The sequence below is a fragment of the Boleophthalmus pectinirostris genome, unplaced genomic scaffold (genome assembly GCF_026225935.1).
Source record: "Boleophthalmus pectinirostris isolate CB_2022bp ecotype Guang Dong unplaced genomic scaffold, ASM2622593v1 HiC_scaffold_1, whole genome shotgun sequence".
Lineage (NCBI taxonomy): Eukaryota > Metazoa > Chordata > Actinopteri > Gobiiformes > Gobiidae > Boleophthalmus > Boleophthalmus pectinirostris.
This window is the reverse complement of record NW_026570970.1, coordinates 30,460,202-30,484,986: the sequence shown is the minus strand read 5'-3', so window position 1 is coordinate 30,484,986 and position 24,785 is coordinate 30,460,202. Positions and strand designations below refer to the sequence as shown.

Genomic DNA, 24,785 nt, shown 5'->3' with positions numbered 1-24,785 from the left:
GCTCACATCGCTCTGTTGCAGAGTGTTCTTGGCAGCGTTGACAAAGTCGGGTCTGTCTGCAGTCCAGATCCACTTGTTCTTAGTGGCTTCGTATTTCTTCTTATAATCCAGCTGTAATCAAATGAAACAATAAAATTCTTTCTTGACACTTTAGAATGATATTTCACAAATGAATAAAAATGTATGCAAACTATACTGAAGTGACTAGCAGATCCTCAGCTGTTTTACAATGCATTGTTTTGAAATTATTTTGAGTTGATGTACTGGATGTGAATGATTGTGTGTTTTTGACACAACAACGAACTGAATTGCTCTTTTGTGACAGATAAAGTTGTTTTGATTCCTAATGTGTCTTCAGGTAAATACTGTACATTTAGCTACTAGTGAAAATCAATCAGGTGAAAATGTCCATACAAAACCATGACTCACGTTGCTGATGTTCTTGTAGGCTTCTTTGGCGGCGCGGATCTCATGAGCTTCAGGGTCCATGTTGATCTGGGCTTTGCTTTTTTCATACACCTCTTTGTATTTCAGCTATAAAAAAGTAAGGTATAAATAAAGCAGATTTGTATTCATCAATCATCATCACCAATCATTTTCTGTCACAAAAACATGATTCTACATTGCGATAAAATAGCTTACACTGCTGGTGATTTCCTTGACTTTCTTCATGTGGTTCTGGTAGGGAGTGTCATAGGGGAGAGTGTAGCCCTTAGCCTTGGTCTTGTTGTACTCCATTTTGTAAATAATCTGTGAAGGAACAGACAAAAATATAACAATTAAAAACAAACCAATTCCATCCATGAAATTATAGCCAATCACTTTCAATGTATTTGTGGATTTATTTTTATTTTTAAATTGTTTTAACAATTTGTTTTGCTATGGATGGTAGCTTTAATTGCATGGTAGCGTGTTATTTCTGTCCACTGCCCAAATAATGCCTGTTGTTTTGTAATGTATTTTGCCTTACAGTTAACTTTGTGTATGGCAAAAGGCAAAACTGTAAACAAGTACATGTGTTGGTTTCAGAGCATTTTCATTGTAGTTAGAAGTGTCCACCAGCATTCCGACCAGAACTGAAGAAGCTGCCTGGATGGGCTGCAAAATGTATTCGACCAAATAAACTTTTGTTCAGTTGACAAATTGAATTTCTCCTTTTGCCATGGATTCTACCTGGACAACTGAGGGACTTTACACTATATTACTATTAACTATGTGTAGTCAATAGATTAGCTATAATTATGAGTGTTGTTGATGGCTATGAAACCACAATAAATCAAATAACAAGCAATATGAGCATAAGATACAATGTGTTAGATAATATAGAGAATATAGTATTACAATCATTAAAAAATAAATGAATATAGACAATATGCTGGGATTTAATACTTTAAAATAGCAGCTATAGAATAATTGTAAACATTGTCCAAACTTACGTCGCTGATCTTCTTGCTGCGTTTATGGGTCTCATACTCTGGAGTCTCCAGCACTGAAGTGAACTTGTCCTTGGCGCGTTCATACTGCTCCCTGTACCTCCACTGAAACACCATGCAAGATTAACAGTTAGCATAGCACAAATCATATTAAATTAGTATTGAAAACACTAGCACTGACCTATGATATGATCCTAGGCGAATTATAGTTAAGATTTACAGATATCGACTAGTGCAGTATTACTATCACAAACTATATAAAAATGCTACTACTTTTAATCACATTATAATTAGCTGTACTGAAATGACAGCTGTTTTAACATTAATTATGTAGGGCCAGGCCTACCTGTAATTTAGACTACCTGAACACTAACCATTAACAGAATTACTTACATATTCCAGTATTATATATAGTAGATAAGAACTAAAAGCTAAATAAATTGAACTAATAAATATACTTGCATCTATTTTGATCAGCATCAAAGCAAAATCCTATAAAACTACACATGTGGTATGAAGGACACAAATGGTGGCAAAGAGGTTACACTGTAAAAAGTAAAATCTAGACACATTTAAACTTGAATTGAGAATATTATATTCTGATTAAGGACTAGTTAAGTAAAATTAAATCTGGGTAATACTTTATAAGTTTAAGAACCATAGATTAATAACTAACGAAAGCAATAGTATATGTGGTCAATTAAATCCTATTAATGCATTATTTAAATTTTCTGAATAGCCATTTTTTAGTATTCAGCCAATATTTTTTCCCCATTCTTACAGATAATTACAATTTATTTGCATTATTAGCAATGGAGAAGCAGTAATAAGTGTTTAATAACTAACTAAATGCTAAATACTCACTAACTGATATACTAATCACCTTGAGTAAAGAGCCCTAGAGTCCTATTGCCTTTGAAATAAGAAAAAAAACACATCTTATTCATTTAGCAGATTTTGTACTAGACGACTCCAGGCAACTCAAATCAATATAAACCTTCTTCAACTCATAATGTGTTTAAATATAACTTTTTCTACAGTGTAACTTTGTGAATGAATTGATAAAGCCATGCATAAACAGATGGATCACATGCTCAATGACATATGGGGACACAGTGAGGGTTAATGGACAGATGAAGCAGAGAGGGGTTACCATGGTTACTCATGAGTGTCTGGGGCACTCATGGAGTCGGTGATGATCAGCAGCAAAAGTCCATCTTAGGCTAAGATAAAGAAGGGGACTAAAGCTAACAAATAACTGCTATATACAAGGAGGAAATAACTACTTTTGCTGTTATGATAATTCTTGTGATAATGGTCCATAAGGTTTAATAGACATTCAATGGTAGTAGTTTCCATATGTTTCTCACCCAGCAACTGTTCCAATCGGATACATTTGTCTGTACCTGACAGTTCCATATAGTTCTCATTCACTGAAAACCATTATCTAAAAATGTAAACATAATATCTTTTTTGGTGTAATTAGTTTTAAAATAGTTAAATTTCAATCTACAATGGAGTAAAACCTGTGTATTTAGAACAATAATGGGTACTGACAGTTAAACTCTAGTAATGAATTGTTATGAATGATATTAGAATGTTTGAATGAATTAAATTTCATGATGGACATAAGATGAAATGATGATGTCCAGAGATGGCAAGAAGCTTGATTTTAGCAAGAGTGTTTTTGCTAAAATCTTCTAGGATGGAGGATGGAGCGACTAATAAACTACTTTCTTGTGGTTTACCTTACTGCCCAAAGTGGTACTGTACATGGCTGTGAGGATGTCAGGCCTGTACAGCTCATTGCAGCCAATTCGGAGATGCTCCTTTGCTTTGGATTGATATAATTTCTGTTTTGACACACAATAAAACACACAGCATGCACAATGTGAGTGAAAGAAGACAGTAGAAACATAGAGAGGAAAGGAGGAGAAGACTGGAGATCCAATGAAGATTTGTTGCGCTGGTCTGTGCCTTCAAAGTTACATATGAGTAATTCCTCAGAGTGGATTAGCACTGATGACTGAATGACTGCTATGTGTGCAGTAATAGCATCAATAACTTCACAATGCAAAAAGCTACATTTTAAAAGTCATAATATGTGTATTATGTGTGTTATTGTGAAAAATGTTGGCTATCAATCAATCAAAAATTAAATAAACGTACAGATGATAGCTTTCAAACTAGAGACATATTAATTATAAAGGAATTGTTTTTATTATTTTGTTCTTTCTTTCTTTTTAGCTGTTGTGCGGTGTTTAGTCAGTCCAATCTAAACAGATGTATTACTTATTTCAATAATTAATTTCAAAATGTGTGCCTAATTCAACTTGTGACAGTGCAAAGTAGTGGTGGTAGTAGTAAATAATAGTTAGCTATGCCATAGTTTTTAATAAGAGCTTTAAAAGCCCGATAGATTCATTAGATCATAATAAGTTCTTTAATAGCTGCAGTTTGTTTGCTATATAAAAGTCTGTATTATACATGCCTATCCCAATTTTGAAGGAAATGTCCTGGTTGTAGAGATTATCATTTTGATGGCACAGAGAAGGCACTGTTCCAGCTCAAAACAACCTGTGTGAACTAGAGAGAAATAGACAAGTTATAGACAGCTGTAGATGCCATGCTGTGTAGACCATCCGAGGATCAGGACCAGGTTTTGGGGGTGGTCCTTCATGCAGCATAGCCCAAACTCGGACTTGGTCTTCCTGGGTTTACCTGGCTCATCTTGCTGTTCTCTCTGGCCAGCTGGTACCTAGGGTCATCTGTGGTGATGGTGAACTTATCTTTGGTCTTCTCATATTTAGCTCTGTAGTGCCTCTGCTCACAACGTCAAAAACAGTTTAATACAAATGCACACAAATGACAATTCAAACTGCCACACGGGACCTAAGTGGGATTCAATCAAAGTTAAAGTTTGAAAAAACAATTACATAGATTAATAAATAGATAAAATAGTATATAGCAACATGACAAGATACAACATAATCTAGTCTACAATGTTACAAAGTTAGAAATGAAAGAACAATACAAAAAGTAAAATACAAAGTTACAAATGAATAAAATACAAATAATAAAAAAAAATAGAAACAAAAGAATTAAAATAGTAAAATGCTAACAATTACAAAGTGGACTAGCAAGGGGGACCTTTTTGCTATTCAAGAAAAGTTAACAATAGAAATAAGTACAACTATAATAATAATAATAAAACAAAATTTCACACACAGGTCAAATTAAAGCTACGTTATGTAATTTTCCAAAATCTGTAATAATAAAATGGAATCATAGTGCTATAATCTTTAAAAATGAAAAAAAAATTTGCTTTGGAAAAACAATGAGAGACAACACCAACAGGTACCTCTAGGCTGGAAAAAATGTAATTACAAGAAATGCAAAAATATTAAATTTTAAACAATATCCACAAAAAATACAACAGAAAAATACTTAAAAATGTTGGTAAAATTATAATATTGTAATGGTAGAATAACACTTACGTCATTGATGAGCATGGAGGCGTTCTTGGCAGCCTCGAAGAACGGTGTGTCACAGGTGTATTTGAAGTTTCCTCTGTTCTTCTCATAGGAAGCTTTGTACAATCTCTGTCAGTTGCAAATATGTTTATTATTAGAAAATGTGCAATGTAAACCTGAAAATGGTAATTAAAGTAAAATAAACAAGTCTTACCTCACTGTAAAGGGCCTTGTTCCTCTCGGCCTGTACCAGCTCAGGAGTGTCCCACACGAAGCAGCCAATGCCCTTCAACCAATCCAGGTCCTCCTTGTACTTGACCTAAACCGTTCATTATAAAGAGATCTCATTGGAGGTGTTGTTAAGGCAATAAAAGCAAAATAGACTAAATATGTATGATATTGTATAATTGTAAGCATATATTTCACCTATGAATTAACAAAAGATGATAATAATGGCTCATTATTAGTCTAAAAGTAAAGTAAAACTAATGCTAAGATATCTACCACCATTGTATTCATATTCTTAGCTACATTTTACAACACAATCATTGAGTAAATAGAAATGAATGTATTTTTAATCCATGAACAAAACTATAAAGGGACAAATTAAGTTAACTGTTGTTCAAAGTGACAAAAATATACCCAAGTACACAATCACATATGTAACTTTAAGGTAAATTAAAACCTCTTTTGAAGTGTTGATATTTATCTGTTAACATGGATGACGATACAACATATGAAGACATTTGTACTTACATTGCTGACATTATCGTTGACAATTCTGCTGAAGAAGAACTCGGGGCGATCAGGGATGGACTTCCAGGTTCCCAGAGAGTTAATGTACTTCTCCCTGTATTTGACCTGGACAAATTAAAACAAATTGACGGTTAAAATAGCAGTAAGACTTATTATAAACTATAGACATAAAAAAACATTATGTTAACTAATTTAGCTAACTTGTTGCTATTAGCTAATTAGCATTTTTTACAATCCACAATTGGAATAATGCTTACATTCTTTGCATATAGATTATAATAAATTAAAAGTAGGCTACAATATGATGCTCTTGTCTTAATTAATGCAAAAATAATAAACTGCGAACTAAAGTGAAAATGTTGCAAGCCAAAACATAAATCAAGCATTATTTGTCATGATTTCTGGTGTTGTCAAGCCCTGTATATAGGTTATACACATTAATACGAAGGAAATACAGATTTTTTTTGTACAACTTACTTCACTGATGTCATCTGTGACTCTGCGATGAATGATAATGTCCAGAGCATCCTTGACGGTTCTGTAGTGGCCCTTAGCGAGTTCAAAGCTCTCCTTGTAACGAAGCTAAAAACAGAAACATAAGATTACAATAAGCTCGACATACTTTACACATTTGTCCATAATTAGCATGTTTAAACTAAAAGTGTATTTAAATGTTAGCTTACATCGCTGGACTGCAGGTAAGCTTTCTTGGCGCGGATCAGGATGGGAGTATCAGCAATAGCAGTGTATCTGTGCTTCATCTTCTCATACTGGTCTTTGTACTTGTTCTGTAATACACACAAAACAATATGGCATTTAGAAAACAATTGTGCAAGAAAACTATCAACTGTAAACTAAAATAAAAGTGGAATTTCACGGGAAGTGCAGAGGAACAATAATGGAGGGGAATCAGTAGCTTTTGTATGCATTTTAAGATTTCTGTTGGCCAAAACAACTAAATCTCCACAAATCAAACTATACAAAAAAACATATAATTATTTCCATTCATGTTCATTTAAAGCAACATTACATAAACTTTCTTTTGGCTGTGTTTTTTTAGGTTTTGATGACAATAGAAAAAAATCACCTATTACCTAAAATTAAGAAAAAGGATTAGGATTTCTACATTATACAGAAAATTATATTATTATTATTATTAGAAATAGATTTAGATCGAGAGGATTAATACTTACGTCACTGTAGACCACTTTCATCTTTCTGCAGTGACCCATAGTTGGAGTTTCCAGCTCAGGAGTGAAGAAGGCCCTCTCTTTGGTAGCCAGATTGGTGTACTGCCACTAAAAACAAAACAAGATCATGTCAGATTTTTAAAAATTCATTATAAAAATAAGTTTAAAGATGTTTTGTTATGCGTTGCTGTGTGGTGACACTTGCCTTGTTGGTGAGCTGCTGGGCCCACTTGGCTCTCTTGATGTCGACACAGTCCAGAGTCGTGGAGACTTTGGCCATTTCCTTTTTGCTCTGAGATGTGTAGATCAACTGAAAAAGGAACAACAAAAAATCAGTATTCTTAATATTTGCATCATTATATAAGTTCATTATAAGTCACTATAACTGCTTTTCTATTGCACTATGCCAGTAGATTTAAGTGCTAGCAATGCACAAATCACACTATGTTTTGTTGGGATAAAATAACAAAAATATTTTTTGTTATTTAAAATGTAATATGCACAAGATATAAGAAATGTACTGGCAAATAGTAAAATATGTTAACTAATAATTAAATGAATTAAAATGAATGAATGAATTAAATCATCAAAAAAATACTGGGAGTTGTGTTGTTTTGTTTCATTCATATATGTTTGAGTAACCCTTCATTATTAGTCTACATCTCCAAAGCTCAAATTCCTCTGTTCCACCTTGTGATGTCATGAAGCTGTAGTTTTCCGCTAGTTTACAGCTACTTTTTACCTTTAGTTCAGTAAAGATTCCAGGGTTGAAATTATCCAAATGATTTTAGTAAAGGTGTATGATGTTTAAAAATGTTTCTGTTTGAGAGAAGAACAGCCTAAATAGAGTTTGTGTGTCAAACATGAAACAAAACAATGACACAAAACAGATGAGGAAACAACTTTATAACATAGATCGTAAAATTATATGAACTCTTTAATTAATTATATTCTAGTAATTAAATAATGACTAAATTATAGATGAATGCATATTTTAAATGTACGTTATTCGATGCCTTACGTTGCTCATGTGTGTCTTGAGCTCAGTGACGCGTTTGTACTCGGGAGTGTCGAGGACAACAGAGAAGTTATGCAGGTTCTTCTTGGCCTCCACCGGGTAGTTGGCCTAGACACAAAATACATTCAAATTAGATAACCTCAAAACAGTGTAGTTTAGATATTAAAGTATTTATTAGCATAGATAAAAAATAATTAAAACCACGTACCCTGAATTTGCTGATGTTGCGAACGTGGACCATCTCAGGAGTGTTGTACAGGAAGCAGCCCAAGCCCCTCAGCCAAGACAGGTCCTCTTTGTATTTCAGCTATAAACACAATTGGACATTTTAAATTTCAATATACAAATTTCAAAACCATAAATACATTTAAATATATTTATTAACTATTTAAGTATACTGATAAAGAAGGCATTAGCAATTTTTATTAGCTAATTTCGATAATAGTTCAAATAGTTTAACATAAGGCATATTGATCATAATCCTTATTTTTAAATTAGATTAATATAAATGGGGTATGGGATGTGAAAGTCTATACAATAAATATAAAATAAGTTTAATATATAGACCAAACATTTTATGAAAAATACTGATAACATTGTCTGAATAAATGTAATCACATAGGATCAAAATATGGGATGATTTTAAAATATGAATAAAAATCACAAAATAGTGATGATTTTGGTCTTACATCGCTGGTGATCTCGTTGACATGGTAACAGTGCATAAGTTGAGGAGTGATGGGCATAGAGATCAGCTGACCCTTAGCGGCATTGTGCTTCTCATGGTACCACAACTATAAATGAAAAATGAAAACTTATTAAAATACAGGACCAAATACACAATGAAAAGTATAATTTCATTGTTTCTTTTATTATATTTTTCTCACGTCGCTGAGATGATTCTGGTTCATCTTGACTTGCTTGATCTCTGGAGTGTCGTAGGTTATGTGGATCTTGTCCTTGGTCTTGTGCCACTGCTCCCTGTACAGACGCTGAAGGAAAAAATACAAAATGCACAAATTAATGAGCAATCAAAAACCTTTTTCCCCATAAGTTTTATTTACTTTTGGAAGATAAGGCACAATTTCATGCATTGTTTTAATGACAGTTTTTACCTAGAGTAGACTACATATTTTTGTACCACTCTGGTACCACTCATTTGTACTGTATTGTATCACATTCCTGGCACCCTTCTCACATATAATTTCTATATTGCAATTTAATTTTAATGCATTTAATTGCATGCATGATTAAAAGTGGGGTACAATGATTCGGTACATCAAAAAGTATTCCTTTTTTGGTTTCATATATATATATATATATATATATATATATATATATATATATATATATATATATATATATATATATATATATATATATATATATATATATAGGCATGTGTGTATGTATGAGCTATGTAAGAAAACAAAACAAAGCTACTATGTGATCTTTTTCCATGTACATTTAAATATTGTAAATATTGTAAACCCATAACTCCTATCCACAGACTGTACAAAAGAAGTGGACTAAGCAAGTGTGATGTCACCCATAGCATTCAGTGCCATTCAAATGAGGCTCATGATGCTCATGGTTACAGGAGCAAATCTGGAGCCAGGCTCTGTGTTATGAATAGGATTTTTCTGTTGGACAAAATAGCGAAAAATAAATTCAGGATCATGTAGAGCGGGTTAATATGAACATTTTAAGGCCAAAACGACGAGACTCACTGCTGCAGTTACAGACAGAGGAGCGATAAGCTCCTAATGTGTGTCAATTGGAGCCAGAGTCAGAAGGACCCGGAAGAGCCTCCTGGCAAACTTCCTATATGGCATGGGGCGGCTAGTATGTTAGCTATGTCCACTCTCACACTTATCCCCATATGGTCTATGCTCCTATCATAGCCACGACCTGGTCTGTCCAAATACAGCATGTTAAGGCACTGGCACACTAAGTTCAGTTGTGATAGTAGTTTTTATTTTTAACCATCTGCACTTCCAACATGTGAATGCTAAATATTTCAGTTCAGACTTATATCTTTATTTTTACAAACAATATTTTTCTCACCTCATTAATGATCTTGTTGGCCTTTCTGGTCGTCACAAAGTTGACTCCCTCGGGATGAAGAGTGTATGCCTTGGCCTTCATCATCTCATATGCTGCCTTGTACTTGAACTAAAAAAAAAAACACAATTACACAACGTTTATTTAATTTATTGTTCTAAATTTCAAAAATTATACTAAAAATGTCTTGAATACTTACGTTGCTGGTGACGATGCTGTTGTGTTTGACCTGCTTGTGGATGGGGGTGTCATAGGGGAGGGAGTACCCAGTAGGCATTGACTTCAGGTTGGCCTCTTTGTAATGTTTCTGAAAAATAGTAAAATGTGTAGTTAATAAATATATGGTTAATTTAAAGTTATGAGCTGTTTTAAAGTTCCTTACTTCGCTCTGGATGTAGTTGGCCAAGCGAGCTCTCTGTAACTCAATGGTCACAGCAGGAGCAGTGTTGGTTCCCTTCACATTGGTGTTGTAGTCGTACCGGTAGTGGAGCTGAAATAAGCAAAAGTAGAAGGAATTATTATTAGCAAATATCTATGAGAAAACTAGAACATTAGCTTAAAGGGGCTGTACCGTCTTAAAAGTGTGAAAAACAGTACAAGTTCATTTTAAACAGTTTGCAGCAGTCCACAGTTATCTTTTTTTTTTCTCTTTTTTTTCATTTGAAGCTGTTTTACATTTGCTATATATACAATAAAAAGATGATTTGGATTAAAACTATTTACTCACATCACTCAGGTTGACAGCATTTTGTTTGGCCACTTCATAAGTTGGAGTGTCAGTCACCACAGTGTAATCCTTGAATGCCTCAATGCCCTTTGCTCTGTATTTGGACTGGAAAATGAAAGAAAAAATAAATATTAAACATTAAAATTCTGAAAAATGTGCAAGATTGTTAAATATTTGTTTGTAAATTGTGGCTTACCTCACTCTGCAGGTTGCCTGCATTTTTCACTCTCAGGATCTCAGGAGTGTCCCAGGCGTAGCAACCAATGCCCCTCAGCCAGTTCAGATCATCCTTGTAGAAGATCTATGCAGAGTATACAAAAGACTTGTTAACGGCATGTCAATATGTTGGATAGTATTTTTAACAATAGATTACACATAATAAAATTGTACAAGGTTAATATTGCTCATGCTAAAAAAGTAAATGTCTATTGTAGAAGCAAATAGGCAAAGACGTGATGATAATATAAAGCGCATACATTGAAAAGTTCCACTTAGGATGCAGGAGGAGTCTTGAAAATGATCACAAATTCTAAAAATAATTAATACAAACAAAAATGGGCATTTTCTACTTTATTTTATGAAACTTACTGTCCATTCTAACAAGCCCTTTATAAGTTGATATAACAAAAATATTCATCACGAGGTCTTTCCTTCACATTGACATCTTAAATCTTATTAAAAAAGCTTTCAATATTAACTTCCTGAACATAAACATTACAGACTTTTAATCTCAGTCATATAACACAATAATGAGAACAATTTATTATTAACTGAAAATTGGCTGTATACCTTGATTTAAAAGCCTCAAGCATTTTGTTGGTTTCAAATTACTGAATCTTGATCTTGATTCAAATTTGTCTATTAAATTTTACATAGAGTTTTTAGACACAGTTACTCACATCGCTGAGCTGCTCGTTGACCTTGCGGGCCTGTCCAAACACTTGCATATCTGGCAGACACATCCACTGGTGCAGGTACTTCCTGTAGTGGATCCCGCTGACCGTGGACTGAGTCTTCCGGGCGGACAGGATCTCCAGCATGTCAGGAGGGATGTGGTTCTTGGCTTTGGTCTTTTCATAGTCGTGTTTGTACAGACGCTGTGGAGACAAGGCAACACAACATTAGAATACAATAAGGCTGAAATAAGTTCATTTATTAACTGCAACTAAACTAATCAATTATTGAGATCATCATCATTTGAGTAATCGAATAATCTCTTCTGGACTATACACAGACTAACAATGCCATGTACTGAGAAAACAGGCTTATGACTCAGGCAAAGATACTCGAAAATGACAGAGGACACATTTAGATGTTTTGATGATCTGGGTCAAATTGGGTAAAAATGTTATATGCTTTTCTCAGTCTTTTTAATCAATTAATCAAAAGAATAATGTCTATACTAATCTATTAAGTTAGTTATAGCCCTAGAATACAAGCATCATTCAGGATCCATACTTCTATTTTACCAAAACTTTAATGTTTAGAAATATGAATATTTTTGTATGTAACTATCTATGCACTGACCGTCTCCACCTTCCTATCCCTCGATCACCTGATCTCCTTCCATCCATCTGTTGTGCAATATTTAATACAGTGCAATATCTTGACTGAGAGACTGGAGAGTGAATTGCTTTTAATCTCGTTGTGCATGTGTATACTGTGGATTGTATATGTGTATAGTGACAATAAAGGGCATTCTTTTCTATTCTATTCTAATAGCATGCCACTTTTTATTGAGAATGACGTGTCAGTTTTCCAGTCTTTTAATTTAGTTTCATATTGATTTATTTTTCATCACCTCAGCTATGATTGGAACTATGTACATGGGGGGATTTACAAAAATAGTTATCTTGTTGCTCTGTATAAAACATGTAACTTGAGACATAACTTTCTTATTCATGAGATGTAAAATATAAACACAGCCATACAACAGTAAAATAGCCTGGATTACCTTAGCTGGAAGATATGACCTACTGTGCATGTTTAGGCTTGATATGGAAAACTAGAGTGCTCACCAATCACAGTGAATTAGAATCAAATGTATAGGTTATACATTGTAACTTTAAAAATACATCTTGCTAATACAAACTGCTACAAAGAAAAAAATGGCAAATTCCATTAGATATACCGCATAAACTGCTGCTTACTACAGAAATGAGGGTTGAATTGTGTAAATATAATGGTTTATGTTATAATTTCCACTTTCCACTATAATTTCCACTTTGAATGTGTAAATATAATGGTTTATGTTATAATTTCCACTTACATCCAGGACAAGTTTTCCGGTCTTGACACAGCGAGCCGTGTTGGGATCATCCTCCAGACACTTGGGCAAACTGTACAGAGACTTGAACTTCTCATAGTCCTCCTTGTACTTGACCTAAAGATAAAACATAAATGTACTTTTACTTCAAAATGTCATATTATAACATTAGAAATCTAAATATTGTACTTACGCCGCTGAGGATGACTTTCTGATGTTTGGCGTGTTGCAGGGCCTGAGAGTCTTTAGGAATCTGGTAGCTCTTGGCTTTGATTTTGTCCCAAGCAGAAGTGTAATTTTTCTGTTATAAGAAAAAATAACAATAAATAATATACACAAGATAAACTGATTTAAATTGCATGTTATGTTATATTTGTTAAAGGAGACATATCATGTGAAATCTAGCTCTTTGTTATAACAGTATTCCCTCATCATTAGCTTAGATTTGTATTTTGATTAATTCATCCATGTTACAGTGACATCTGGGGCTTGAGCACTCTGAAAATTTCTGTTTTCACCTACCCCCTATAACTGCCTACTTCCCTACACTAACTTGCATTTATTTAAAAAATGCACTCTGGGTCCAAAAAAAAAATAAATAAATAAAAATAAAAATTCATTTGTTAGGGAGGAATGCAAGGCTAATCAATTCTGCATTTTTACCAGGAAGTTCACATTTTACAATGAACACAAGTTAAAATTACAATTTTATAGTTTATTACTAATACTAGAAAATAAGCATAATATGTCTCTTTTAAGAAATATTTTGACATGTACCTGGCTGAAGAAGTACTTGAAGTTGTGGCATCTTGCGTAGTCATAGGTGTCGAGGACAGTGGTGTACATATGCTTCTCTTTGTGGTAGGCCTCTCTGTAGGCGAGCTGTGGACAAAATGAGAATATAAATATGAATATGAAAGTATAATTAAATTAGTACAACTCAAAATTATTATTGTACTGTTATTCTAAAACTCTAATGTATAACCAAAATTGTACAACTAATTGATTTAACTAATCAAATTTCACAAAAAACATCTTAGAAAATATCTTCAGAACTATCATTATTTGAAAAATTATTCAAATGTAATAATAATGAGAACAGAAAAATCTAATATCAATTCAAGCATTCACACTAAAACTATTATACAATTTGTAGATGTAAAAGACATAGGATTAGATCCACATCATATAGTTTTCCTTTTAGGAAAGTAAAATTCTAGACATAGATACAAAATATAAGGGAATAAAAGAATATTACTATAAATTTTGTATAGGGTTGTACATTTTTAGAAAAAAAAAATAATCTAATTGCAATTTTTCTAATAAGATAGATTTGAAATGTATTGTCCAGCCCCAATTTTGTATATTTAAACTTCTTCTTTAAATATCTATATCTATATCTATATCTATATCTATATATCTATATATATATATATATATATATATATATATATATATATATATATATATATATATTTTTTTTTTTTTTTTTTTTTATGCTTTTTACTCACATCACTGGCCCAGGTATGTCCCAGTACAGCAGTCACATAAACAGGAGTATCTGTCACAATGGAGTAGTTGTTGAACTCCTTCTTGGCTTCATCTCTGTATTTCAGCTAAAACAACAAAACATACAAAAATACACAATTTTAGATACAAATTTTAACAATTTTTTTACAATTTGTAATGGTTTTAAACTTACGTCGCTCTGCAGTTCGTAGGCTTTCTTGGCACGGATAATCTCAGGAGTGTCCCAAACATAGCAGCCAATGCCCTTCATCCAGTTCAGGTCATCCTTGTAATAGACCTACAAGAGCAACAGATATTAGAATTGAGTGTCTAAAATGTCTAACATGATGACTTGAGATTAAGATGAAAAGCTGGCAAAGGATATGAACAGCTAGTTAGAAATAATTTTTTGATTCATGGAAAACATGCAAACAATTAATAGCATTAGGCTCTAGTGAATGTCTCTACCCACTCTTCACCCTGTCTACAAAAAAAATAAAAAATAAATAATAATAATAACACACTTGTATATATAATTAATAATTAATAAGTACTTATTTTTGGAATAACAAGCTGGCTATAAATACATTTGCAATATATACAATAATTAAAAAATAGTAGCTCTAGTTATTTTAGGATAGCTATGCATGCCTGTACCTAGTTTCATTTAGAGAATGTTAGTAAATTATTTAAATGTAAGTTGCACATTGGGCGCTTGAGTAGGCACATGTTGAAATAACTATTTAGCATGAGTATTATCAACATGACAATAAAATATAAACCCCCTAAAAAACAATTGAACTCTTAGAATAAGTACGCTCATACATCACTGAGGATCTCGTTGGTCTTGCGTGCCCGGATGGCATCCTCCTGTTCGGGGTGGCAGGTCCACTGGTGCAGGTACGTGCGGTACAGCACGTCACTGAGCATGTCCTGGCAGCGCTTGGCCACTTTGTTGGCGATGATGTCCGGAGGCAGATGGGTCTTGGTCTTGGTCGTGTGGTAGTCCTTCTGGTACAACCTCTGGAGAAAGGAAAATACAAAGCAAATGAATTATGTTATGTTTTATGCAATTTTATTATAACATGACTTGAAAGTATACTAGCAAGCAGGGAAACTGATGCTGTACACAAGTAAAATTGGACACAATGTTATTTATGTTTTAGTCCTTTAGTCCTTGGTCTAGTTATAGTAGCACTTCAAAAGCCAAAATGTTTTAAAATTTTGAAAATATTTTTGAAAAGTCAAATATATTAGTATATTTAAAGTACTTTGCATAAAAATGCTGGCATGCATAAATTAATGCATTTAAAAATACTTGAAATAAAAAGTTTAAAACAAAAAAACAAAAAAGGGAGATATTATGAATTGTGAAATGTGCCACTGACCTTACAATATATCTATTACATAAGAGAACTTCCTGTGGCTATCTTATGATATTAGATTTGAACCATTTTAAAATGGATAATATACAAAAGGAAACTAACTTTATCGTTTCTACAGATGTTAAGGTATATTAATATTACGGTATGTAATATTATTAAAATTACAATTATTTATTGTAAGTTATATAGTAATATTGACAATGTCTTACCAGCCCCTTGTTCTTCTCCTGCTCTCCACACCTCATCACATCAGGGAAGTCTATTAGGGTTCCAGCCATGTAGTGTCCCTTGGTCTTCTCATGAGCATCCTTGTACTTAACCTAAAACAATAATATATTTAGTTAGCAATAATATAACATTTAGCTTGGTTACAATAAGGTGATAATAGGTCATTTAATAAGTAATCAGTATGACAAAATCGTTACATCGGAAGCAATCTCTCTGCCCTTCTTTCCACTCAGCAGAGGAATGTATTCATGGTTGAGCTGGTAGCTTGTTGCCTTAGTCTCATCCCAGTGTTTCTTGTATAATTTCTGTAAACATAAAAAAACAAAACATGTTTAGAATATAAAAATAAGAGCACATTTTGAAAAGTTAAAAAAAATATATATATATATAGAGAGAGAGAGAGATAATTACACACCTCGCTGACGTTCTTGGACACCTCTCTGCTGTGGGCGAGTTGGGGAGTGTCTTCAGCTCCAATGTAGTGTCCCTTCTCAGCGTTGAAGGTTTCTTTGTACTTCAGCTGTACAGAAAGTGGACAATATTAGTTACTCATTCATTAATTTTGTAGATTGTAATTTATCCGGTGTTTAAATTATTATATTTAAATTCATTCTACTTACGTCACTGAGGTTGGCAGCGTTGACTCTGGCCAAAACAAGCTCAGGGCGGTCCACGATCAGAGTGAACAATCCAAAGCACTCCTTTGCATTCTTCTTGTAGTTCCTCTGTGGGTTAGAAATAAAATAAAACAGTTTCATATGTGGATAAACATTTAATCATGCACAAATTATTCAATTAAATAAGTAGTAATACTAAAGTAATAATTAAACATGTTATACGTACATCATTGAGGATTTGTTGGGCCTTCCTGACTTTGACATGGTCCACTGACTCTGCAGGCATCCAGCCACATCCACGGAGCCATTCCAGATCTGATTTGTACACATTCTATGAACAAGTGACATTTGGGGTTTAAGTATGACAGAAATGCACTGACAAATGTAATAGTATCAGTAATACACATAAACTGTATAAAAAAGTAGACAAAGAGAGTATGACGTCACCCGTAGCATTCAACTCCAGTGAAATTTCACTGGAGCTGAATGCTAGATGCTGGATAATATTTCAGTAAGATGGTAACAAAAAGAAAAATACTTTTTGCCAAATTTTCAATTTGGAGAAATCTTTTTTTTTGCAAGTGAATTGTTCATGTATTATAAAAGTTGTTTCAACAGATCAGCCTCAAAGTATAAGCAGAGTTTATCAGTCACCACCTGCTGTGGATTCTACAAATATATGAATTATCCATGAAAAACAACATATTGGTCTATCTCCACTTACGTCACTCTGGAGGTCATAAGCCTTTCTGGCCTGGACAACATCATTGGAATCGGGGAGGCAGGTCCACTGGTGCAGTCTAGTTCTGTAGTTGAAGTCATTCACTTGGATCTGACATTTCTTGGCCAATTCAAGATTCAACATGTCAACTGGGAGGTGGAACTTGGTCTTGGATTTGTTGAAGTCCTTTTTGTACAGAGCGTCACTAGCGATTTTGGCCGAGTTTATGGCCAGCATGATCAGAGGATCATCCTGAACACATCTGGCACCAATGTGATGTCCAACTTGCTTGCGGTAGCTCTCCAGATACTTGTACTGCGAATAGAGATAGATTTCAATGTTGTTAGTTAGTTATCATTATTGTGATATGCAAATCAAATTATCACAAAACTAGGTCAACATACTGGAATTCACATGGCAGAGATCTACAAACACATGTTTAAACTTTTTTTAGAGCTTTAAATGAAAATATGCTATGACAAAATAAATAAATTTTAATGCTAAATTCATATACATTCATCAAATATTAAAGTTTTTATTGTCATTGTCACAGTGAACAACAAAATTATGTTTAGAGCATCAAACACTGCATAGTTTTAATGTAAAGTGCAATACAAATGGTACAGTTTGTATAGTTCATATTTTAGTTAATATTTTAACCTGACAAAAAAATCTGATATTACATCAACATGCTAATGCTAACAAAATGCGATTAGTATTAAAACAACATACTAGCTAGCAGTTGTGAAGAAGTGAACATGATTTTTGTACTCACCTGGCTCTGGACCTTAGAGGTGGTGATGCACTGTTTGATTGGCACAGCATCTCCAGGCATGAAGTATCCAGTGGCCTTCACCTTGTCCCAGTCTTTGGTGTACAGTTTCTAAAATAACAGAAAACCTTAAATACATGTATATAATTGTGTAAAAATTTCACACATCATGGCTTACTATTACTTATTAGGTATACTATTTTGAAGCACCCAAAAATAACCTCTATGTAGACAATCTATCCACATCTATATCTACAGTATGTACTTACATATGCATAAGTTTGTACCCTTGTTTGCAGATTACACTGCAAGTTTTAAATGTATTATTTTTGCAGGTTTAAGGTACTTTTTAAATATTATTTTTATAGATAAAAATCCAATATTCTTACTTTGCATACTTTCAAAATAATTATTACTTTTTTTTTTCAATATTTCCGCCTCTAGAAATAAAGTTTATTTACAAATTGCTAATGTACTTATTCATACTTACTTTTTAGTTCTATACATAACGTAAGGTTCAAATAAATGTAAGAACTGTATAAACATTGAAATAAAAGTCCATACCGGGTGAATGTGCTTGGCTGCCTCTCTGGCTGAAGCCATGGTTGGAGTGTCCACCAGGGAATACTTGATCTTATCCCTGTGCCAAGCCTCACGATATTTGGCCTAAAAACAAAACAGAAATTACCAAATTAAATTTAATAATAATTACAGTTTTAGCAAGTTTATCAGTTTGAAATCATTAGTTTAGTTCCAGACCTCATTGAGAGCAGCAGCAGCAGTCTTGGCACATTCAAGGTCCACTCTGTCAACGGGAACAATGTATTTCTGTTCATCCAACTTCACGCGGTAACCTCTCTGTAACAAAAAATAAGTACATTAAATCAGTAATTACCATCAATATAACATTTACAAAACAATATCATATCAAGGGATTAAAATCTAAAGGCTGCTATATTTATTCTGGTATTTTGCAGGAAAGGCATAAATGAGAAAAATGTTATATTTAAAATTTAACTTGGACAGATGACAAAACGCCAAAGAAAACAACATTGTATTGTATTGTATCAGTATGGTGTATGGCGAAATTTATTAAATTTTATTATTATTTAGATTTTGTTTATTTTACTTACATCAGCCAGGATCTTCTGGGCATGTTTCACCTTCATGACTTCCACAGACTCATGGGGCATCCAGCCACAACCACGGAGCCACTCCAGATCAGATTTGTACACAGCCTAAACAGATGTAACAATGAACATGTGCAATAAGAATTAGTGCAATACAGAGATATGTGCAATATAGGGGAATGTACAATACAGATTAATTGGATTTTTAATGTCTTTTGTCTTTATGGCTAAACACTGTTAAATGTTTGTAATAACATGAAACTGTAGTTAGTGTTTCTGAAACATTATCCTGCATTGCTCCTCCTTTCTTAAATAAATAAATGTGATTAAATAAAAAAATCATATTTTGTTATGTTACACCGAAAAAAACATAGTGACATCTACCAGTGTTAGCTAGTGTTAGCGGAAAGTGCTGCATAAAAAGTGGTTGTACATTCTTTTGGGATGTAACTAACCTTTTTAAAACGAAATTCCATTGGGTAAATTAATATATATTAAATATGAATGCTTTTTTGTTTGGTGGTTTGTTTGTTTGTTTATTTTCAGTAAACAATTCTGACACTGTTTTTCTTTCTTTTGTCACTTTTCTGCAAGAGTTTGAAGAATTCACTGATGTGACAGTTTACTAATAAATAGTGTTTAAAAACAGTTATTATAAGTTATTGTGTTAAATATTTAGATTATATGAGGATATTGGTAGTATCTCAAGTCATGTTTTGCATATCTGATAAAAAATTGTTCCCTGGCCTAACTGTTAATAGACTATGAGTTGGTAATGATAGGATAATTTTAATAGCCTAATCCCTAAAATGTATGAAGAACTATTTATTGATCAGTGATTGTTTTTAATAGATTACTTACATCGCTCTGGAGGTCATAAGCCTTTCTGGCCTGGACAACATCATTGGAGTCAGGGAGGCAGGTCCACTGGTGCAGCTTGGTCCTATAGTTGAAATCGTTCACTTGGACTTGGCATTTCTTGGCCAACTCCAGGCTCAACATGTCAACGGGGAGGTGGAATTTGGTCTTGGATTTGTTGAAGTCCTTCTTGTAGATGTTGTCACTGGCAATTTTCACAGCGTGCATTGCCAACATGATCAGTGGATCCTCCTCAACGCATCTGGCTCCAATATGGTGGCCAACCTGCTTACGGTAGGCCTCATGGTACTTGTACTAAAAGAGGAGAGATTGGTTAAACTCAATTCAGCAGTTAAAATGAACAAAAATAAATATGTGAATAGGTCATGTTAACAGCATTCTAATATGGCATTTCTGCATTCCAGATGGAGGGCAGGGGCCATTTTAACTCTATGGGAAATTTGCTTGCTTTGAAAGAGACTAAAAATATACAAATACTTATCTTATTATTTGTTAGAGATTGGGTCCACAAATTTGCCATTTTAATCTTGTGTTTTAACATCGTTTTAACTGACAAAAAGTCTCTTTCTTCACAAAAATAGCTTCCTTCACTCCTCTAGCAAACCAGTGTTTCTCTCTGCTTAAAATCTGCACCTCACTGTCTTCAAGTGTCACTGTCTTTGAGTGATTTGTAGTAGAAGCTGGACAATTGAGTTATGTCTTCTGTGTTCAAATAGTCTCTTGTGTAGTAGTTGCTTAATTTCCCTGATGTATTGTTCTTTATAGCCTAAAGATCTACCACATGATGTAAAAGTTGTTTCTGTATATATTTTTAACAGTATTGCTTTGGCGTTTGTTTGTCTACGGGGGTATCCCATAATGCTTTTTTATCTATTTTTAGCAACTGTGAAAAATTATTTCACTTCATGATTTCATTTCATTTGACGAACTTACATCACTGACGATATCTCTAGAAGCTTTGGCTCTGATTACAGACACTGCATCCTGCTTGATGTGGTACCCCTTGGCCTTCTGGTCATCCCAAGCTTGAGTGTAGAGTTTCTGTGGAAAAATAGAAATAATAAATAGGGTTAAACATGTTTGAGCACTTGTTGAATTAGTGAAATGTTCCAGAGTATAACTTACATTGCTGATAGCCACAGCATTGGCCTTGGACAGCTCAAATGTGGGGGCATCAGGGGGAATGTGAATGGTGAGCTTGTCTTTATCCCAAACCTCTCTGTACTTTCTCTGTAAAAGCCAAAGGAAAAAAGTGATTTAAAACACTACCTTGTGATACTCAAAAATGTACTTAGCAAGGTAAATACAATGACAATACAAAATATGTTTTACATAAATAGATTTAAAATTGTAAATAAAATTATCACGACAAAAGATTAAAATTAAAAATAAAATTTCACAACAAAATGTATTACTTACGCTGTATTGCTACTTACACTGACACTACTGCTTCTAATATTTTCAACTATAACTACTATTACCACTACTAGTATTAGTCCTGCTACTTGTACTGCTGCTACTACAACTACTACAACTACTACAACTACTACTACTACTACTACTACTACTACTACTACTACTACTCCATTGTTTCTTCTGTCATCATAACTTTAATTGATGCAATTTCTATGCATTTTTGTAAGTGTATTTGAGTAAAACCACTCACATCACTGATATTGTCTGCATTCTGCTTGGACAGGACGATGGTGGGCAGGTCCACAATGCTGGTGAACTTGACAGTGCTTGGGTGCTGTTTGTACAGACGGTCATTCAGAATCTTTTGGGCATTTCTCACTTTGAGGACATCAACACTGTCCTGAGGAGACCAACCGCAGCCTCTCAGCCACTCCAGGTCTGACCTGTACACAGCCTGGAACACAAAATAATATGTTAGTGTTAAACTACTGTAGTAGTTATAACTGGTATAGAGCAATCATCATTTGCATATTCAGATTCAAATAATGTTGAATTTGGTAAATAAATATTCAGAAGCCAAAATTTGCTTTGGTCAGTAGTGAATATAGTGAATCATTATTTCCAGGTCAATGGTAAAAGAATTAGGAACCTGCAGAACACTGTTTAATTAATTATTCATTCATTCATTCATTCATTTAGATAACTGATTACTGGATTGGTAATATTCCTCAACTTTTGTTGAGTGGTGCCCCAAAACTCTTCTTCTATCTTCTTCTAGTCAAAGCTTCTCACACACATATAAGTATATATATATATATATATATATATATATATATATATATATATATATATATATATATATATAGAGAGAGAGAGAGAGAGAGAGAGAGAGAGAGAGAGAGAGAGAGAGAGAGAGAGATATAGATATAGATATAGATATAGATATAGATATAGATATAGATATAGATATAGATATAGATAGATAGATAGATAGATAGATACAGATATAGATAGATATTACATTACATAGGATATAAGTTTAAAGTATACTCACATCACTGCGCAGATCATAGACTTTTCTGGCCTGCACAACATCATTGGAGTCGGGGAGGCAGGTCCAGTTGTGCAGCTTGGTCCTGTAGTTGAAATCGTTCACTTGGATCTGGCATTTCTTGGCCAACTCCAGAGACAGCAGGTCCGAAGGGAGATTGTACTTTGTCTTGGTCTTGTGGAAGTCCTTCTTATAGATGTTGTCACTGGCGATCTTAGCTACATGAGCCGCCAGCAGACACATGGGGTCGTCATTGATACTGAGGGCTCCAATATGATGTCCACACTGCTTACGGAAACCGGCTTTGTATTTGTACTAAAAAAAGATAGAATATTACAACCTTAGATGCTGAAAATGACTGCTGATGAGATTAGGAACTATAAAGGTTATTAAAGAAGATCAAAATAGAACTATGATTTGGATATGACATTCATGGAAGATATTTTAGTAATAGTCAAGCAATTATCTTTGCATGTGGATACTTGGTTTAGTTGAACTAAAATATTCCATAAATAAGGCTTCCAATCAATCTGTTTTATTTTAACCCCAAACTATAGCTCTGTTCATGTGCAGGATCTATATAATATTTCTTCTGTTTATTTCTGTGTATTGATAAAATGAATGATAAACTGATGAAAATACTTTCAAATCATTATGTTGTGTTTCTAAATTGTAAGGAGCAGTGCATTGAACTCACATCGCTGACAATATCTCTGGAGGCTTTGGCAGCCAAAACTGACACAGCGTCCTTGGGGAGGAAGTATCCTTTGTTGATCATGTTTATGAAGCCCTCCTTGTAGAGTTTCTGTAAAGGTAAAATGAATAAAAGGTAAACGTCATAAAAATAGCACTGATTACAGCATTTTAGGAGGAGGAAACATGTCAATTAATAATTATTACATTATATATGTATTTACCATAGCATACATACATTCTGTATATGTGCTATGTTAAATCATTTGTCTACTGACCTTACTATTTTATTCTTTTATAAATCAAAACATTCATTCAATGTTTAACTTTGCACTTTAAGTTGTCTGCTGTTTATAGTCCAAAGTGTTTTTTTCATTGTTTGTTGTATTAATACATGGTACGTTACATAAATTAATATAAAATAAGTTTTTGAACAATGAACAAAAGCATTTGAACAAAAGCATTTTTGAACAATTTTTATAACATATTGCTCCTGATTTTCTCTCCATATAAATAATATATTTAATAATTTGTGAGTTAAAAAGTTTAAATGAACATTACCAGGCTCATGTTGATCTTGTTCTGCTTGGACAGGACAATCTCAGGAGTGTCGGGCTGAATGTGAAGCTGTGTCTTATCTTTCTCCCAGGCAGCAATGTAGGCTTTCTGTAATCACAAAAATATTACAGTTAATTTCAATGTAGAATTCAAGATTTACAAAGGTTATACATATTTATAAGACTAAACACATTTTATTTGCATAATACTATATTTGAAACAATTTTTACTATTACTACTCCTACTGCAGTGACAACCTTAAGGTGCACAACTACTGTGCCTATTACAACTAAGAATTTTGAATGATACACAATGTTTAGTCCACACGAAACAGGCTTTGGACATTGATGTGTTTTCAATTCTTGAGACAGCTGAGATTAAGGATGCATTCACATTAGTTTAGTCCTGGTTTAAGCCCGGTTTAGTTGAACGGAGACTTACATTGGTCCTGTTTTAAACCTGGTTTATTCCGGGTCTAGGCCAGGATTAGCATTAATTTTAGTTTAATTCAAATTTGATGTGCTTTCAGTGTGAATGCACTGTAAGTCCCAATGGAGCTCAACAGTGACCATCCACCCCTCGATACCAGTAAATTTCATTCATTTTTCAAAGGCTTTCCTGTAAAAAATATATATATATATATTAAATGTTTGAAACATCGTTTAGGGCTAATCAGCTGTATGTGGTAACTGACGACAAGACCTATAATTTAATTTAAAATCATTTTTTGAAATGTTATAAACTGTAAAGTTATTAAAGCATTTCACCAAATCTTTTGTTTTAAAGGTTGCTTTTTGGACCTAAAACAACCACATTACAGATATCAGTTACCACATAGCTGGTTAGCCTGCTGAACCAGAGTGGGCAATCACTGTTGAGCTCCATTAGTGAGAAAAAAA

At 33.5% G+C, this 24,785-nt stretch overlaps 1 protein-coding gene across 1 annotated transcript in view; it reads right to left on the bottom strand.

Annotated features, from left to right (window-relative positions):
* neb (nebulin) overlaps positions 1-24,785 on the bottom strand; it is a 92,079-nt gene that overhangs the window by 30,823 nt on the left and 36,471 nt on the right. Inside the window, exons 65-110 of the mRNA XM_055148249.1 lie at positions 23,890-23,994; positions 23,333-23,440; positions 22,639-22,950; positions 21,835-22,038; positions 21,294-21,398; positions 21,102-21,209; positions 20,151-20,462; positions 19,293-19,397; positions 18,919-19,017; positions 18,724-18,825; positions 18,163-18,270; positions 17,391-17,702; positions 16,893-16,997; positions 16,670-16,774; positions 16,465-16,569; positions 16,247-16,354; positions 16,031-16,141; positions 15,262-15,459; positions 14,630-14,734; positions 14,439-14,543; positions 13,705-13,809; positions 13,121-13,228; positions 12,931-13,044; positions 11,561-11,758; positions 10,858-10,962; positions 10,662-10,766; positions 10,317-10,424; positions 10,134-10,241; positions 9,938-10,045; positions 8,758-8,862; positions 8,560-8,664; positions 8,079-8,177; positions 7,874-7,978; positions 7,058-7,162; positions 6,856-6,960; positions 6,346-6,450; positions 6,140-6,244; positions 5,663-5,767; positions 5,121-5,225; positions 4,931-5,035; positions 4,155-4,256; positions 3,182-3,286; positions 1,437-1,538; positions 643-750; positions 430-534; positions 7-111 (exon numbers count right to left, since the gene is read on the bottom strand). Of these exons, the coding sequence (XP_055004224.1) occupies positions 7-111; positions 430-534; positions 643-750; positions 1,437-1,538; positions 3,182-3,286; positions 4,155-4,256; positions 4,931-5,035; positions 5,121-5,225; positions 5,663-5,767; positions 6,140-6,244; positions 6,346-6,450; positions 6,856-6,960; positions 7,058-7,162; positions 7,874-7,978; positions 8,079-8,177; positions 8,560-8,664; positions 8,758-8,862; positions 9,938-10,045; positions 10,134-10,241; positions 10,317-10,424; positions 10,662-10,766; positions 10,858-10,962; positions 11,561-11,758; positions 12,931-13,044; positions 13,121-13,228; positions 13,705-13,809; positions 14,439-14,543; positions 14,630-14,734; positions 15,262-15,459; positions 16,031-16,141; positions 16,247-16,354; positions 16,465-16,569; positions 16,670-16,774; positions 16,893-16,997; positions 17,391-17,702; positions 18,163-18,270; positions 18,724-18,825; positions 18,919-19,017; positions 19,293-19,397; positions 20,151-20,462; positions 21,102-21,209; positions 21,294-21,398; positions 21,835-22,038; positions 22,639-22,950; positions 23,333-23,440; positions 23,890-23,994 (5,757 nt within the window). The remainder of the gene's footprint in view (positions 1-6; positions 112-429; positions 535-642; positions 751-1,436; positions 1,539-3,181; positions 3,287-4,154; positions 4,257-4,930; positions 5,036-5,120; positions 5,226-5,662; positions 5,768-6,139; positions 6,245-6,345; positions 6,451-6,855; positions 6,961-7,057; positions 7,163-7,873; positions 7,979-8,078; positions 8,178-8,559; positions 8,665-8,757; positions 8,863-9,937; positions 10,046-10,133; positions 10,242-10,316; positions 10,425-10,661; positions 10,767-10,857; positions 10,963-11,560; positions 11,759-12,930; positions 13,045-13,120; positions 13,229-13,704; positions 13,810-14,438; positions 14,544-14,629; positions 14,735-15,261; positions 15,460-16,030; positions 16,142-16,246; positions 16,355-16,464; positions 16,570-16,669; positions 16,775-16,892; positions 16,998-17,390; positions 17,703-18,162; positions 18,271-18,723; positions 18,826-18,918; positions 19,018-19,292; positions 19,398-20,150; positions 20,463-21,101; positions 21,210-21,293; positions 21,399-21,834; positions 22,039-22,638; positions 22,951-23,332; positions 23,441-23,889; positions 23,995-24,785) is intronic.